Below are 17,604 nucleotides of genomic sequence, written 5' to 3' on the forward strand. Positions count from 1 at the left end.
GCCGGTCAAATAACCACATAATTTAGTAATCTATAATTCATCTAAGTAGTTTTTACTTCAACAATGGTTGTATATAAAGAACACAAATTTCCTTAAAAATAAAAAATAAAGAACACAAATTTGACCTCACATGTTTATATTTTTCATTCAAATTTTATATCAATTAATAATTTGATTAAAATACATAAAAATATTAATTATTAAAGTTGAAAAAAACTATTTTAATAAATTTTATCTCAAAAAGTTGTAATTTTTTTTAATAAATTTTTTATTTTATTTTTCCCGTGAGCTTAGCTCAGTTGGTAAGGACAATGCATAATATATTCAAGGTCGGGGTTCGAATCCCGGCCACCACAAAAAATAATATACTTTTGAGTTTTACTTTTCCCATCCTATGCCTTTCCTCGTGCACCCTATTTTTTTTTTCCAATTTTACCCCTGATTCGGATTTTGTTTTCCAGATTGTATTGTTAGAATTTTGCAGATGTTTCCGGATTTTAAAATTCGGAATAATGTTTTACCAGAACTTTTGCAATTTTAAGCTTTACAAATCATAAAATAAAATGCGAATAAAATAAAAAACAGAAATAAAAATACAGAAGAGAATGGATCACCGTGAATCAATCACCAACCAAACCAAAGTTTCCCTTAACATGGCCAAACATCTCTTCTCAAAAGAATCAGACAAGAACGTTGTGTTTTCGCCGCTGTCACTCCAAGTTATGCTCAACATTGTCGCTGCTGCCTCTGAGGGTCGTACACAACAACAACTTCTCGAATTCCTCCGTTCCAAATCCATCGACCATCTCAACTCCTTCACTTCTCATCTCGTTTCCATCATCCTATCTGATGCTGCTCCTTCCGGTGGGTCGCGCCTCTCTTTCACCCAACGTGTGTGGGTTGATCAAACCCTTTCTCTTCAACCTTCCTTCAAAGAAACAATGGTTACTGATTATAAAGCCACTTTGGCTTCCGTTGATTTCCAGAACAAGGTATGTTTCTATAATATCTCCTACTTCACAAACAATTTTTTTTATTTTTTTTTATAACGTAATCTATACATCTTACAAAGGATTTGCTTCCGATTTTACTGTGCAATTCCCTTCCGGTGAGTTCCGCTCTTCTCCGCAATTGGCGCTGATTTATGTCAGTTTTCTGTGCTTGGAGGCTTTGTAGCTGTGTTCTATATTTACTGATTTATGTCAGTTTTATGTGCTTCGAGGTTTTTTCCTCTTTTGCAGGTCTTGCGCCGTATCCTGTAAGGAAATTTGAATTTGAATTTACTTCCAATTGCTCAGAGATTCTGAATTAACTTGTCCTTTTACTTAATTTACCCTTTCGTACTTGGGTTAGGTAATTCCAAAATATTTGTGGTGATTTGTTCTATAAATTCATCTTTGTTTTGTTCATTTCTTCTCACATTCATATCTGCAGTCCATTTTACAGCTTATGTGATAATGGAAAATTCTTTTAACTCTGTTTCTGAAATTGTCCCTGGTTTGAAAGATGGTTGGAAAATTAAGGTTCGTATTCTCAGGCTTTGGGAGGTTCCTGCTTTTTTGAAACCAAATCAAGCAAACTCGATTGAAATGGTCCTCATTGATGAAAGGTTAATTTTTTTTTTTTGTGATTTATTATTTTTTATTTTCATGGTTGTTTTTTTCATTTTTCGTTCTCATTTTTTAGGGTTACAAGATTCATGCCAGTGTAAGGAATCAGCTGTTGTATGTTTTTAAGTCAAGGCTGACTGAAGGTAAGGTGTACAAGCTGTCCTGTTTTTCGGTGGAAAGACTATTGTATTTGGAGGAGATTTTCGTCAAATTTTGCCCGTTGTTCCTAAAGGGGGGCGTGCTGATGTTGTGCATGCCACCATTAATTCATCTCCTTTATGGTCTGTTTGTAATGTATTGGAGTTGACACAGAACATGAGGTTGCAGGCATCTTCGGATGTGCATGAAAATGAGATGTTGAATCAATTTGCACAATGGATCTTAAGTATTGGTGATGGTAAGGTTGGTGATGACACTGATGGCGAGGCTGTTGTAGAAATTCCGAGTGATCTGTTGGTGGATCATTCCGGTGATCCTATTGGCGATATTGTTGCGGCAACATACCCTGGTGTTGTTGAAAATCTGGTTGATGCAACATTTTTTCAAGATCGTGCCATTCTCGCACCAACTCTTGAGTTGGTTGAAAAGGTTAATGATTATGTGATGGCAATGATACCTGGAGATGAAAAGGAATATTTGAGTTGTGATTCGGTTTGCAAATGCGACGATGATATAGGTGTTGATCATCGATGGATTACAACTGATTTCTTGAATGACATCAAGTGTTCGGGAATGCCAAACCATAGGTTATGTTTGAAGGTTGGAGTTCCTGTCATGTTGCTTCGCAACGTTGATCAAGCATCTGGTCTCTGCAATGGAACACGTTTGATTATTGTCTCCTTGGGGAAAAATGTGATTTGTGCACGTGTTATTGGTGGTACACATGCTGGTGAGGTTTCCTACATTCCTCGGATGAATCTGATTCCTTCTGGTGCTAATGTTTCCATTACTTTTGAGAGGTGTCAGTTTCCATTGGTTCTTTCATTTGCTATGACCATAAACAAGAGCCAAGGTCAAACTTTAACCTCTGTTGGACTTTATTTGCCAAGGCCAGTATTTACTCATGGCCAACTTTACGTTGCTGTATCGAGGGTGAAGAGTAGGAGTGGATTGAAGATCTTGATAACCGATGAAAATGGTTCACCATCGTCGTCCACCGTCAATGTAGTCTACCAGGAGGTTTTTCAGAAAATTTGAAATGTGAGTCTTGCAATATGCATCTTTTTCAATCCCCAATCTTTCTTTTTCCTGTTTGATTTTTTCTCATGAACTATAATTTATATTGATTATGATGTGCTGTTGTTTTTTTTTCCTGCAGTAATTGCATTCAAATTGAGGACTGGGATACTGCATTGATGCTGTTTCTGGATTTCTTGGTGTAATTTGTATTTCTCCGTTTTGGATCTGTGGTCTGACCTGAAGTGTGTCTGCTATATGGTTTATTTCCTTAGGTTTATCCAAATGTTGCTTCATCTTATTATGACCATTGTTTATGTGTTCTATAGATGCCCCTGCGTTTCTTTTAGTTATATAAATAGGTAAAGCAGTGCTGCTGTGTTGTTGGACCTACGTTGCTGACCAATCTTTTATGTATAAGAGACTTTGTAGTGGCAATATTGCTCAATTTCTATTCCTGTTTGTACTTTGGTATCTTTATTAATTTCTCATGTATGTTGAAGGCACCGTGAATTATGAAAATTAATATATTTCCAGTTATGTTGCATCGATAAGAAATTTGGTTTGTTTTGTTTTTCCACTGTGATTTTTTAAAAATCATTCCGTTTGAGAAGCAATATTGGTTGAATGGTTCAAAAGATAGATGATGCATTGCATCAGTAATGTTGCAGCGCCTAAACAATGGTGAGCAACTTTCTGTTTCTATCTTTCCTCGAAAGAAAAAAAAAATATTGTTTCTATCCATTTCCAACAAAATCATAGACTTATTTGGTGATTATATTTATTTGGTAGATGAAATTGAATAATTAATTTTGTTGATTTAATTATTTCTTATATGTGCGATATGTGCGATACCCTTCTGGGGAAATCCGCCCTTCTCCTCATTTTGCTGGTCCTTTCAATGGCTTTGTTTGTTAAAAAAAAAAGAAGGTGTTTTCTCTTGGTTTTTATCTGAATCTATTGTATAATATTTGTTTATCAACCTGAAGACTTTGAATTCATGTTTGTATGATAGAATGAGATTGAATTGATGATGATCGAGCGTTTAATATGTGGAACGTTTGAATTTGAATAATAGTCCGTCTTTTATGATTCACATCATTTATGTATTTTGTCAAAACTATTTGTTTCAATTCGATTTGGGATGCAAATCTTAGTTTTTTTAGGTATGACGTTGTTGTGATTAGCCAATGTGAATTTTTTTGAAATTGTTAATCCGTGCATCGGCACGGGTCACACACTAGTTTAGAACAAATGTTGTTTTACATTTGAAGCACATAGATAACCTAGTTCTTCACTAAAAAGGCACCTGTGGGCAGTTTGAATGTTTCTCCATCTTTTTAAATTAAGAGAAATGATATTTGTACAACCACTTTGCGACAACTTTTTAACAATTTTCTCTCTCATACTCACATTATTATCTTATTCTCTCTCTTCCTTTTTCTCTCTCCATTGTTTTTGACCAATGAAAAGAGAGAAAAAAGAAGTTGTCATAAAAGTTGTATCAAATGGTTGTTCAAATATCATTACTCTTAAATTAAATCGAAAGTTGTATTATATATTTGGAGGTATGAATTGCTTTCTATTCTGTCTGTACTCTGTACAACTTCATGACTCTAAATTTACCAAATCAATTTCCAAGTACGTGACGAGCCTTGGTATTCAAATGTGCATCAAGAAAAAAGAGTGTAAACAATATGATATTGGCTTTTCAAAGTTTTGAGTAGAAAGCCACTTCAAATTTTCTAGTACTAACATAGCAACTTTCCTGATCCTCTGGCATACAAGTATACAACTGTTTGACTCGCAAAAATTTAATTTCTTCTATTGCATTGCTTGTGAACGGAATTCAAATCATATATTTGCATAATTAATTTTAAAATTTGATATCTTTTTATTGTTTGTTGAAGTGACCAATGAAGTGAACATATGGGCTGAAAAAGAGACAAATGGTCTTATTAAAGAAATTCTTCCTCAAGGGTCAATCAACAACTTATCCAGACTCGTCTTTGCTAATGCATTGTATTTTAAAGGATCATGGAATCAGAAGATTGATGCTTCAACAACAAAAGACTATGATTTTTACCTTCTCAATGGCAGCTCAGTTAAGGTTTCCTTTATGACTAGCAAGAAGAAGCAGTTTATTAGAGCTTTTGATGGTTTTAAAGTTCTTGGTCTTCCTTATAAGCAAGGCGAAGATAAGCGTCGTTTCACTATGTACTTTTTTCTTCCAAATGCAAAAGATGGGCTTCCAAGTTTGGTTGAAAAGGTGGCTTCTGAATCTGATTTACTACAACACAAGCTTCCTTTTGATAAAGTGGAAGTAGGTGACTTTAGGATTCCAAAGTTCAATATTTCATTTGGACTTGAAACTTCCGATATGCTAAAGGAGCTAGGTGTGGTTTTACCTTTCTCTGGTGAAGGGCTGACAAAAATGGTGGACTCTAATCAAAAACTTTTTATGTCCAATATATTGCACAAATATTTCATTGAAGTAAATGAAGAAGGCACTGAAGCTGCTGCAATAAGTGTTTTATTTATGCAGGCACAATGTATGCGTCGTCCAACTCGAATGGATTTTGTAGTTGATCACCCATTCTTATATCTAATTAGAGATGATTTGGCCGGAACAATCATCTTTGTTGGACAGGTGCTTAATCCTCTTGATGGGTGATCTTAGCAAGTCACAATGGATTGGATTGCCAATAAATAAATAGGGAACATGTTTTATGATTGAAATGTATTATTTATGATAAGAATAGTATTAAATTGTGATGTACATGATCCTTGTGTGAGTGACATGTAGAGGAGTTTATTTGAATATATTTTATAACCAAGTACTTTTCTAAATATTCGCAAGAGTATAAGAATAGTTTGTGATATTTTCAACTTAATGTTATCTATCTGCATACATCCTACTTTACTTTGACATTATTATGATACCAATAGAGTATATGCTAAGTCATCAAAGTGGGTCAGCAAATTAATTAATTCGAGAAAATGGTGTTGTGTAATATGATCCAATAGTTGAGAAAAGGTTTAAATATGTATTTCATCTTTGCAATTAGGGGTCGTTTAAAAATTGGTCTCTGTAATCGCTAATCTTGGCAATTTACCATTGCATTGTTTAATCATTTAAAATTTTGTCCCTCTCCCCACTTAATCACTGCCATACATGAAATTCCAATTTTACCCCTGAGTTTCCAATTATTTCTTCAATATTTTGTCCTCTTCTTAAGGGCAAAATTGGAATTTCATGTGTGGTAGTGATTGCCACGTCATCGAATTAGTGACGTGGCAGTGATTAAGTTGGTCAAAGGACGAAATTTTAAATGATTAATGATTGCAAGGCTAGTTTGCAAGGATTAGCGAATACAGTATCAATTTTTAAACGACCCCTAATTGTAAGGATGAAATACATATTTAAATTTTGAGAGAATAATACAGTAAACAAAAAATATGCCAAAAGAAGGATCAATTAAGAGAGGGGCATAAAAATGATGATTGGAATTGGTTCTACTCTCTCCCTATATTTCTTTCCTCTATCTGGCCTTTTTCTCTATCACTTCAATGCATTTTCTCTAAATGGCTTAGTGCCAAGTTTTCCGTCTGCCATCTATTTTTCCTTAATTGTAATCACATCTCCCAGGTGTACTACGTTACTGTATTTGATTGTTGGAGAGTAAAATTGATAACCGATTATAGTATTTTTCCATGCGAAATTTTGTTATAGAAGCGACTAAACACCGTTACATCCACAAAAAAATATCATCAATGACAATAGATAAAGAAATCGGATATTTTTCAATTGATATGGATGAAAATCACATTTTTAGTACAAATTTTAAACATTTACGTATTATTATCTCCTTTAGGCTCTTTCTCTAGTTTAGAGCTTCAAATCTATTTCTAATTTAAGAGTTATTTAAATTATAATACATTATTTAAGAGTTTTGCAATGTTGTGAATAATCACGTTGTGACAACGGCAATACGTAAATTATTATAACGCAACATATGTAACAACCAAAAACACGAAATCCTACATACGACCTTGACCGGGAATGTTGTTTAATACCTTGTTCCTAGTTGTAATGTGTTATTACTTGGCTATTTGAGAATAATATTTTAAACCTTTGTCCAATTGTTCTTATCTTAATTACCATCATTACATAACTCCACTCATTCCGAAGACTACATCTCGTGCCCATTCAGTGATACATCTCGTGTGTTCATACAAGAATCAGAGTTAGCATATTGATTTCATGAACATCTACAATATTTTTTTTCGTAAAATTCATGCAATATAAGAGTGACCATTCAAGCCAATCAAACTAGTTTAAATCAAAATCATACGCTTGCTGACACATGATTGTCCTCTTTATTTTTTTTTTCTTCAAATGTTTTGTACTCTTATCTCTATGATTAGAACAATCTGCAGTGCACTTAATACACATATTTCACATCCATGACTTCTAAAGAAATCACGAAAAGATGCATCTGAGAAACATCTTCCAAAGTTAGGCACTAGATTGAAATATTTATGTTCTTAAGAATCAAACTTGATTAGAGTGTCTTTCAAATTTAGAGACCATTTTAGTTGCCAACTTGTAATTGAATAGTTTTAATTTGTTTTAAGGGTCTTGTTGTGTCTCCAGGGTATTGGTTAAAAAACTAAAAGTAAAAAGATAAGTCAAATTTTACATTAAAAAGAACACTTTTTTTACTTTCAAAAAAGTAGAATACATAATTTTCAAGAGAATATTTTAATCCTTGTTTCAATCCTCTAATTTTTTGGAATTTTTTATAACTTTTTTTCATTTTCGAAAACTAAAATCTGAGTTATTAAAATAATTCATTTTTTTTATGGAATACATAAAGTTTATACAACAAAAAGTATGTCTGCAACATCTTAAATTTGTTCTAGAGATTTTTAAAAACAAAAGCAAAATGAATTCGCTACAGAAAGCTTATAATTTTTGAAAAATAAAAATTTGACTTTCTAGACCAAAAATTATTTTTATTTTTATAAATATTTTGGACAACTCGCATCTTAGACTAAACTATACTAGAGATCCTTTAAGTTATTTAATTGTAACAAATTAGTCTTTTAATTGGAACAAGTATGAAGGAAAGTAACAATATTTCTTTCTTTTTTGAGTTGTTCTGCCTTTTCGGCCAGCTCAAAACCTTTGGTTTCTACCCAAACCTAATGAAAAAAAATGATGGCATCATTTCTTATAGGTTTCTTGAGAATGATTATGATCTTGTTCATGACCTATTAGAAATAGAAAGTGGTCTACTAGGAACCTCAAAAACAAATCGATTGACATTGCTAAAGAATCCCTTAAATGTGATTCAAAATGGATCTTGTTCTATCATATACGAGATTGGAAATGCATATTTCTAGTTGGAAAAAAGTAAAAAATTGGTTTTCGGGCGATAATGTTAGTTTCCTTCGAAACTTGCCTAAAAAATCAGAAAACAATATCAAGAAATAAGACTTCCATAGAACGGACTTCTTACGACCCCTCATATTTTCAGAAAAATAAAAAAATTGCATGAACTTTATTCAATTTTCAGAATTTTTTAGTGATATTTTTATATATTTTTGATATTATTTGATAGGTTTGTCAATTTTCACTTTGTTTTATTTATTTATTTTATCATTTTTTAAGGCAAAATCCGCTATTACATAAATGGAAGGATATTTTCATCTTTTCTCATTTATAGTTATGTTTTAAGTTCTTATAAAAAAAAAAGTTATGTTTTAAGTTATATAATCAAATTCGTGTTTTTTGTGTGGAAAAATGAGAATTTCAAAAGGCACGTGAAGAATGAATAGGGTGTGAAAAGAAAATCTTATAAGAGATTTCTTAACTAGGCCATTAGTGAGAACAATTATTTAGGCCCAAATGGGAAACTAGAGTCTATAACATATGGGCTTTCATTCATTATTGACAAGCTTGAATGTTTCTCATCAACATCCAATATCTCTAAAACCACTTAAATACAGATATGATAATTATCTGCTTTTTTCGAAAAATATAGATTTGATGGATAATTATCAGATATATATTTATGGGGTCTTAGATAGATATATTGGAGATCCTAACAAGAAATACATATCCGATAATAATAATTTTTTTTATTTTGAAAAATATACATTCGGTATGGATTTTGCAGGTGGTTTTGAAAGCCTAGAAAATGAGCAGAATCTAATTCCAAACTTAATCCGTAAGTAAAGCACATTTAGCGGAAGTAACAAAGTAGTAGCAGGTCAACACGCCTATACTATACCGACATGGTTGCGACACATACACTACGGCATAGCACTATTTAATAACCAACTTCAACTTCAAACTAGATAGATAGATATCACTCAAAACTCAGAAATATTTTTCGAAACAAACAAAAAACAATGGATCTTCGTGAATCAATAGCCAACCAAACCAACGTATCACTCAGCGTTGCAAAACATCTCTTCTCCAAAGAATCAGACAACAACATCGTGTTTTCTCCACTTTCACTCCAAGTTGTGCTAAGTATAATCGCTTCTGGTTCTGAGGGTCCCACTCAACAACAACTTTTCAACTTCCTTCAATCCAAATCCACCGATCATCTCAACTACTTCGCTTCACAGCTCGTTTCCGTCATCCTCTCCGACGCTTCTCCCGCCGGTGGTCCTCTCCTCTCTTTCGTCGACGGTGTTTGGGTTGATCAAACCCTTTCTCTTCAACCTTCCTTCCAACAAATCGTGTCCACTCATTTTAAAGCAGCTTTGTCTTCCGTTGATTTCCAGAACAAGGTATGTTTCTATCAAATCACATCTAAATATGTTTATTTTCTTTTTTCAATTAAGATAACATGTGTAGATTTGAGCCAAACAATTGTTTTTTGTATATGCTGCTATAAGTTGGTTTTATAAGCTATATATTGGAGAACTTATGAAAATAAGTTGAAAAAAGCTTATGAAAACTGTCATAAGCTGCTCTCACAAAACTTACGTTAGTAGATATGCTCAAATAAGTCAATCCAAACACGTAAGCTAAAAAGAACCTGAATTAGCTTATAGAAAAACACTACGAGCTATAAGCCCATGAGAAGATGACAGTTACCAAATGAGTCCCTTTCATTCATATAAGCTCATAAGCTATCATCTATAAGCTGGCTTACTCTGCTTGACGAACAGACCATTAGAATGTTTTTCCATCTTAATGAAAACTGTGGTATATATTTGGAGCTATCAATTGCTTTGAATTCTAATAGTACAACTTCATGACTCTAAATTGATCAAAAGCAATTTCATCAATGTGGCAAATCTTTATGTATACAAATAAATCAGCCTATACCTGTTTGTCTTTCCTTCGTAAATGTGCATCAAACAAAAAGGAGTGTAAACAATATGTCAAGCAAGTTCTGCAATTCCCTGCTACAATGGCTCTTCAGAGATTGAATAGAAAGCCACGTCAATTTTTGTAGTATTAAAGAGGGAGCAACTTACATGATCCTTTAGCATACGACTATCTGACTAAAATGATTTATTTTAGAACAGCTATTATATCAAATTCTATGAAAACATTTGATCAAAGCAACTTTACTGAGTTTACTCCTTTGTCGTTTTCTAGCATCCAACTAATTTAGCATGTAATGCATGAAAAATACACCATCAAAATGTTAAATTCTTCTATTGCAATACTTGTGAAAAGTACTCAACTTATTTATATGCATAATTGATTTTTAAATTTGATATGGTTTTAAAGGCTGTTGAAGTGACCAATGAAGTGAATTCATGGGCTGAAAAAGAGACAAATGGCCTTATTAAAGAACTTCTTCCTCTTGGGTCGGTCAACAATGCAACCCGGCTCATCTTTGCCAATGCACTATACTTCAAAGGAGCGTGGAATGATAAGTTTGATGCTTCAAAAACGGAAGACTACGAGTTTCACCTTTTGAATGGTAGCCCAGTCAAGGTTCCCTTCATGACCAGCAAGAAGAAGCAGTTTATTAGAGCTTTTGATGGTTTTAAAGTTCTCGGTCTTCCTTATAAGCAAGGCGAAGATAAGCGTCAATTCACCATGTACTTTTTTCTTCCAAATGCAAAAGATGGGTTGGCAGCTTTGGTCGAAAAGGTGGCTTCTGAATCTGAGCTACTGCAACACAAGCTTCCATTTGGTAAAGTGGAAGTAGGTGACTTTAGGATTCCAAAGTTCAATATTTCATTTGGACTTGAAACTTCTGATATGCTAAAGGAGCTAGGTGTGGTTTTACCTTTCTCTGGTGGAGGTCTGACAAAGATGGTGAACTCTTCAGTTAGTCAAAACCTTTGTGTTTCCAATATATTTCACAAGTCTTTCATTGAAGTAAATGAAGAAGGCACTGAAGCTGCTGCGGCAACTGCTGCAACTATATTGTTAAGGAGCGCCATGAGTATTCCACCTCGGCTAGACTTTGTAGCTGACCACCCTTTCTTATTTATGATTAGAGAAGACTTGACCGGAACAATCATCTTTGTTGGACAGGTGCTCAATCCTCTTGCTGGGTGATTTGAGGGAACTACACTATATTGGTTCACCCATAGATAAATAGGGAACTTATTTTCTAATAGATTAAATGTGTTTATGATGAAGATAGTACTATATTTGGACATGATCCACGTGTGAGTTACATTACATGTATTAAGGGAAGAGTCTAGATGAGTTTATTTGATAGTAATTTTGTTTATGTTTGTAAGACTATAAGAATAAGTATGATATTTTATAACATATAATTACTTCTGTTATTGTAAGCGTATGTAAATAGGTTATGACATTTTCAGCTTATTTTTCCTGATACCATAATGTTAATGAAATGGTAATGTGAAGAGAGGATTAACCTACGTTTCGTTATAAAAAGTTTCTTTTTGAAGATTTCATATTGTATACGCTACAATATTTTTGACAGATTTCAATTTTGTCAACAACTCATGATGCCTTACACTTGCTAAGTTTTTTTTTTTTTTGGAGGGAATACCATCTGAAAAGATAATATGAAGGATAGAGATTCAATAGGATAATAGTGGTAACATGAAAACTGGTTGAGGACACTATACTTCTATCGCACCCACTACTACTACATTTACATTTTTTCTTTTAGTAGTGTGTGTTAAGTTACATATATAAAAAAAATAATTGCTAAAGAAGCATTACCAAGGCATTTATAAAAAATGTTACGCTCTATTTATTTATCTTCATTCAACGCTCTTGACTAAGTTTTTGTTGCACAATTTTTCATTGCTATCACATTTGGAGTGAGAACCTTCATGTCTTCAATATTTGTTAAGTTTTGGTGAAATATTTTCAGGATCTAGATTTTGTTTATATTTATACAATGACATTCATGAAACTTTTAAGATCATGTTACTTCAATGCCCGTGCCTTTCAAATGATTATAATTCTGACCAAATGATTGAAATTTGTTGTTACTTCATTACTGGAATGAGTCAATCTTTGAGGGCGTGGAGCAAAACATTTCATATAGAATGTTTAGAAGACATGAAAGACATCATGTTGTAATGAATAAGGTTGGTTTTCGGCAGTTGTATGTGATTAGTGTTTCGGAATGTACTGTTATCCTTATTTTAAGCTACATATTTAGATTGTTTTTCAATCACAATTGCATGAAACAATGGTATATTTTGAATTTAAACAGGTTTTGTTCCAGGAATGGCAAGGAAATCCCCTGATTATCCATATCTTCAAACCCAGTCTCGTATCATTTTTGAGACAATGCACAATCTTGCAGCAATATATTTTCTCCATCTATAAAGGTTGCCTAAGAGGACCTTAGCAATCATCCTTCCTTGTTTTTTTTTTTTAATTTACAGGAACATGTTGAGCATTATTCCTCAAGAAAATTCCAAAGCCAAGTACAGTGGAAAAAGCTGTACATCTTTAAGAAAGAGCCTTATTTTGTTCAGTCCAAATAACTAATATCTATCTAATGTAAACCAAACTCAAATTCAAACTTATACCTGAAAGGTTTGATCTCATTTCTTTTATTGCGTATTTTCAACAAAGGTAAGTTTATGTTTTCTTCTCCTTATGAAGCTGTACCGTATATTTATGTGAAATGCACCGTGCAAGTTATGTTGGTTTTTTGGATGAAATTCGGTTGATAGTTTTCCTCACTTTAGATTTTGAAGATAAAGCCAAATAAGAAAGATATAGATTTTGTGCTGCTGCTGATTTCAAGCTCATAGACTATGGTCGTCACCAGAGATTAGATGAAGATGAGAGTTTGTAATGATCTTTTTGAATCATAACAGAGTTTCAAATACGGAAGATCTTAGTCCCTTGTTACGGTTTTTTCTAATTTTTGAAATGAGTCAAGTGCGCAATTTAGTATTGTTAGGTATTCTTTTACCCTTGAAGAGATTTACTGATTGTGGATTGGTGCTTTCCTATAGTCCATGAGCCGTAGAGTTATGTTTTGCATGCATGCTGAAGTGCTATATGACAGGTCCAGAGCTTTTTGGATTTAATAGCTAGTTTTATAATTCTATATAAATTTTAATGGATTTAAAATTTAGATCACAGTGCGAGCGAAAATGAATGCCTTTGATTCTAATAGATTTGTGAGCGAAAATTAATGTCTTTAGTTCTAATAGATTTTTTTTGCATACATGTTTTGGATTCTAGATTTGCTCCACCACTTGTTTACGCCGTTCTTCGAGTCTCAAGGGATCTTATAGTGGGAGCCATGCTCTTAGGAAGCGTCTCCCACAACACAACCTGATCTCTTTACTCAGCCTGTTTTTACTTCAAAATTCTCTGCTGATCTCTTTCAAGCAGCTCTTGGAATTCTAAGGTAATCACTACCACTACATTTTGTTTTACTTTTCATTAATTTTGAAAGTGAAAAATAAAAAGTCTCATATTAAATGATTACGTTGCATTCTAGGATTTAAGGCAATCCTTCAACAGATTAAGAGCCTGCTTGGAATCACACATTTCACTTAAGAGATGACCCTCATTCCTGTCATCTGTTCTGTTTTTCACAACACCGACGAGGCTTGCAATTTCATCCTATAACAATAGTCTTGAACTGTGGAATTTGTGCTTCAAACTTTGCTTCGTAATCTAGTAATAACTGTCTGCTAGTAATATTTCACAATTCACGTGGTCATTTTCTGCAATGCCACCACTGATTTTACATTCATTTCTCAAAAAACTTTAGTCCCAAAGAGGGACAATTGAAATAGTTTCTCATTAAAGTGAAACATAACTATGCCACATATCACTTCCACGTTTATTCTCAATATTTTTATTATTTAAAACCAATATTTTAATTGACATAAATATTTCAACAAACTTTTGATCTTATCTATTAAATATTTTATTTAATTTTTTATTGAATTCATAATATTTTATGTAGCAGAAATATCTCAACAAGCCACATACAATACTTTCAATCATATCCATTAGTCATCGCGAGCTTAGCTTAGTTGGTATGGACAATGCATAATATATGCAAAGTCCGGAGTTCGAACCCCAGCCACCACCAAAAAAGAAAATCCTATCCGTTAAATATTTCACTTTATTTTTTAAATAATCTTTTGTTTAATTAATTAATCCCTATTTCAATTTTAGCATTATTTGTTTCAATAAATGTAATTTTTTATAAATTATTGAATTTTCAAATATTTCTTTGAATTTTCGTCTTACTCCAATTGGAGTATAATTTAGTTGATTTTTTTTAATTTAATACATACTACAATTGATTTTAAAAAATTATACTCCATCCGTCCCTCAATAGATGACCTAGTTGACTCTGACACACGTACCAATGCATATGTTTTATCTTTGATATCTTCAATTCTCTACTAAAAAAATTATAAAATTTTAATATTTTAAAAATATTCATCGAGACGAATCCAACAAAATCTTACATAATATTATTTATCTTTGTGAATTAGTAGAAAAGTATGGTCAGTATGTCAAATCAATAATGTATATTGTCAACTAGATCATCTATTAAGGGACAGAGGGAGTACCAAATTTATAACATAAGTTGATTGTTTAAACTTAAATTTGTTCAACTAGTATATAATTCCAAACTTAATCTGTAAGCATTTGAGAGAAAATGGTCAAAGTAAGCCAACATCGACACGATTATACACACGCTACATAAGTTGATGCTTACAAAACAAAAGACTATGATTTTCACCTTCTCAATGGCAGCTCAGTCAAGGTTCCCTTTATGACTAGCAAGAAGAAGCAGTTTATTAGAGCTTTTGATGGTTTTAAAGTTCTTGGTCTTCCTTATAAGCAAGGCGAAGATAAGCGTCGTTTCACTATGTACTTTTTTCTTCCAAATGCAAAAGATGGGCTTCCAAGTTTGGTTGAAAAGGTGGCTTCTGAATTTGATTTACTACAACACAAGCTTCCTTTTGATAAAGTGGAAGTAGGTGACTTTAGGATTCCAAAGTTCAATATTTCATTTGGACTTGAAACTTCTGTTATGCTAAAGGAGCTAGGTGTGGTTTTACCTTTCTCTGGTGGAGGTCTGACAAAGATGGTGAACTCTAATCAAAAACTTTGTGTCCAATATATTGCACAAATCTTTCATTGAAGTAAATGAAGAAGGCACTGAAGCTGCTGCGATAAGTGTTTTATTTATGCAGGCACAATGTATGCGTCGTCCAGCTCGAATGGATTTTGTAGCTGATCACCCATTCTTATATCTAATTAGAGATGATTTGGCTGGAACAATCATCTTTGTTGGACATGTGCTTAATCATCTTGATGGGTGATCTTAGCAACTCACAATGGATTGAATTGCCAATAAATAAATAGGGAACATGTTTTATGATTGAAATATATTATTTATGATAAGAATAGTATTAAATTGTGATGTACATGATCCTTGTGTGAGTGACATGTAGAGGAGTTTATTTTAATATATTTTATAACCAAGTACTTTTTTAAATATTCGCAAGAGTATAAGAATAGTTTGTGATATTTTCAACTTAGGGTCCGTTTGGTTCGGGGGTTTTGATGGGGAGGGGAGGGAATATTTTAAATTTGTTGTGTTTGGTTTAATTTTTAGAAGGGGAGGGGAGGGAGAGGAAGGGGAGCAAAATCCCTTATAAGTTCATTTATTGCTCCCCCTCAAATTGGAGTTTTTTGGAGAGGAGTGGAGGGAAAGATAAATGATTTAATGCAATTTTAATTATATTGACATAATTATCCTCATATTCATTTTTAAATGACAAAATCTCCTTATTAAAAATTTAAGTGTTTTCAATATATTGCTTATTACCCTTTTTTCTTAACATGCCTATATCATCTTTTTTTTTTTTTTTTTTTTTTTTTTTTTTTAAGTAGAACCACATACTCTTTTCTTCTAATATTTTTTTTTTTACGAGAATTCTTTTTTTTTTTGTGTACTAACATTGTTCTCATTTTTTTATTTAATATTTTTTAATTGTATTATATATTAAAACATTATCAACAAATTTTGTGCGGGATTTTTTATAAAAATATTATAAATAAGTTCTAACAATAATTTTTTTTTAAATATTTTTATATTTTCGTAGATTATTTTATAAATATATTTTATAAATCAGTGCTCTAATATTTATGAATACCCAATATCTTGTCAGAAGTTTTGTGTATGATTATTTATGGTGTTTACGGTTATCAAGTTTTCATGTTTAATTTTTTATGAAGTGAATAATTTAAAAATTGTGTTACTGTTTTAATATTAGAGGGATAAAAAAGTAATTTAGTTTTAAAATCCCTGCCCTCCCCTTGTGAACCAAACATGTATTTGATTAAAATCCCTCCCTTCCCCTTCCCTCCCATCATTTGAACCAAACATATATTTAATTAAAATATCTCCCCTTCCCTTCCCTCCCTTTCCCTCCCCTCCATTAAAACCCCTCCCCTCCCCTCCCCTTGGTTGAACCAAACAGACCCTTAATATTATCTATCTGCATACATCCTACCTTACTTTGACATTATTATGATACCAATAGAGTATATGCTAAGTCATCAAAGTGGGTCATCAAATTAATTAATTAATTAGAGAAAATGGTTATGTGTAATCTGATCCAATAGTTGAGAGAATAATAAAGTGAACAGAAAATATGCCAAAAGAAGGATCAATTAAGAGAGGGGCATAAAATTGATGATTGGAATTGGTTCTACTCTCTCCCTATAATTCTTTCCTCTATCTGGCCTTTTTGCTCTATCACTTCAATGCATTTTCTCTAAATGGCTTAGTGCCAAGTTTTCCGTCTGCCATCTATTTTTCCTTAATTGTAATCACATCTCCTAGGTGTACTATGTTACTGTATTTGATTGTTTGAGAGTAAAATTGATAATCGATTATAGTTTTTTTCCTTGCGAAATGTTGTTATAGCAGCGACTAAACACCGTTACAGCTACAACAAAATACCGTAAAAATATATTAACTTTTCCTTTTAATCCCTCTAAATTTTTTCTTTGACTTTTAGTCTCCAAAAGTTTTCCATATTAACTTTTGGTCCCTATTTTTAAGTCAACTTATATGTAGAATTTATATTTTTGAACAAAACTTCACTTAAGTTTATAATATTATAAGAAACTCTCAAAATAAAAATAAAAATTAGATTTTTTTTAACAAAACATGTATTAAATGTGAATTTTTAACCGTCAAACGTATACAAATTCATATTTAATTCATGTTTTGTTAAAAATTCTAATTTTCTTTTAGAGTTTCTTATAATATTATAAACTATTCTGCAAAATTTTGTTCAGAAATATAAATTCTACATGAGTCTACTTAGAAGGAAT

General features: G+C 32.4%; 4 protein-coding genes across 4 annotated transcripts; all 4 read left to right on the forward strand.

Moving 5' to 3' along the window:
- Positions 1-582: 582 nt before the first annotated feature.
- LOC25489908 (serpin-ZX) lies at positions 583-5,491 on the forward strand. Its single transcript, XM_039831774.1, has 2 exons — positions 583-993; positions 4,688-5,491. Exons 1-2 carry the CDS (start codon positions 606-608, stop codon positions 5,458-5,460), a joined length of 1,161 nt encoding a protein of 386 aa, XP_039687708.1. The 5' UTR covers positions 583-605; the 3' UTR covers positions 5,461-5,491.
- LOC112420409 (ATP-dependent DNA helicase PIF1) lies at positions 1,719-3,344 on the forward strand. Its single transcript, XM_024779578.2, has 2 exons — positions 1,719-2,810; positions 2,929-3,344. Exon 1 carries the CDS (start codon positions 1,926-1,928, stop codon positions 2,805-2,807), a length of 882 nt encoding a protein of 293 aa, XP_024635346.1. The 5' UTR covers positions 1,719-1,925; the 3' UTR covers positions 2,808-2,810; positions 2,929-3,344.
- A 3,536-nt stretch (positions 5,492-9,027) lies between the features above and the next one.
- Positions 9,028-11,567, forward strand: LOC11432294 (serpin-ZX). The gene is made up of 2 exons (XM_003602925.4): positions 9,028-9,593; positions 10,549-11,567. Exons 1-2 carry the CDS (start codon positions 9,207-9,209, stop codon positions 11,329-11,331), a joined length of 1,170 nt encoding a protein of 389 aa, XP_003602973.1. The 5' UTR covers positions 9,028-9,206; the 3' UTR covers positions 11,332-11,567.
- Positions 11,568-12,654: 1,087 nt separating this feature from the next.
- LOC11423218 (serpin-ZX) lies at positions 12,655-15,578 on the forward strand. The gene is made up of 3 exons (XM_024779039.2): positions 12,655-12,709; positions 14,958-15,365; positions 15,412-15,578. The coding sequence occupies exons 1-3, from the start codon at positions 12,655-12,657 to the stop codon at positions 15,576-15,578; spliced, it is 630 nt and encodes a 209-aa protein (XP_024634807.1).
- Positions 15,579-17,604: the final 2,026 nt, after the last annotated feature.

The sequence above is a fragment of the Medicago truncatula genome, chromosome 3 (assembly GCF_003473485.1).
Source record: "Medicago truncatula cultivar Jemalong A17 chromosome 3, MtrunA17r5.0-ANR, whole genome shotgun sequence".
Classification (NCBI taxonomy): Eukaryota; Viridiplantae; Streptophyta; class Magnoliopsida; order Fabales; family Fabaceae; genus Medicago; species Medicago truncatula.

Excerpts from the sequence above, each read along its gene's own strand:
- LOC25489908 (XM_039831774.1), top strand. The coding sequence starts at position 606 with ATGGATCACCGTGAATCAATCACCAACCAAACCAAAGTTTCCCTTAAC. Across the intron at positions 994-4,687 it reads CGTTGATTTCCAGAACAAGG|TTGTTGAAGTGACCAATGAA; the intron begins TATGTTTCTATA and ends TCTTTTTATTGT.
- LOC11432294 (XM_003602925.4), top strand. The coding sequence starts at position 9,207 with ATGGATCTTCGTGAATCAATAGCCAACCAAACCAACGTATCACTCAGC. Across the intron at positions 9,594-10,548 it reads CCGTTGATTTCCAGAACAAG|GCTGTTGAAGTGACCAATGA; the intron begins GTATGTTTCTAT and ends ATGGTTTTAAAG.
- LOC11423218 (XM_024779039.2), top strand. The coding sequence starts at position 12,655 with ATGTTGAGCATTATTCCTCAAGAAAATTCCAAAGCCAAGTACAGTGGA. Across the intron at positions 12,710-14,957 it reads CAAGTACAGTGGAAAAAGCT|TTGATGCTTACAAAACAAAA; the intron begins GTACATCTTTAA and ends ACGCTACATAAG. Across the intron at positions 15,366-15,411 it reads GAACTCTAATCAAAAACTTT|GCACTGAAGCTGCTGCGATA; the intron begins GTGTCCAATATA and ends TAAATGAAGAAG.
- LOC112420409 (XM_024779578.2), top strand. The coding sequence starts at position 1,926 with ATGAGGTTGCAGGCATCTTCGGATGTGCATGAAAATGAGATGTTGAAT.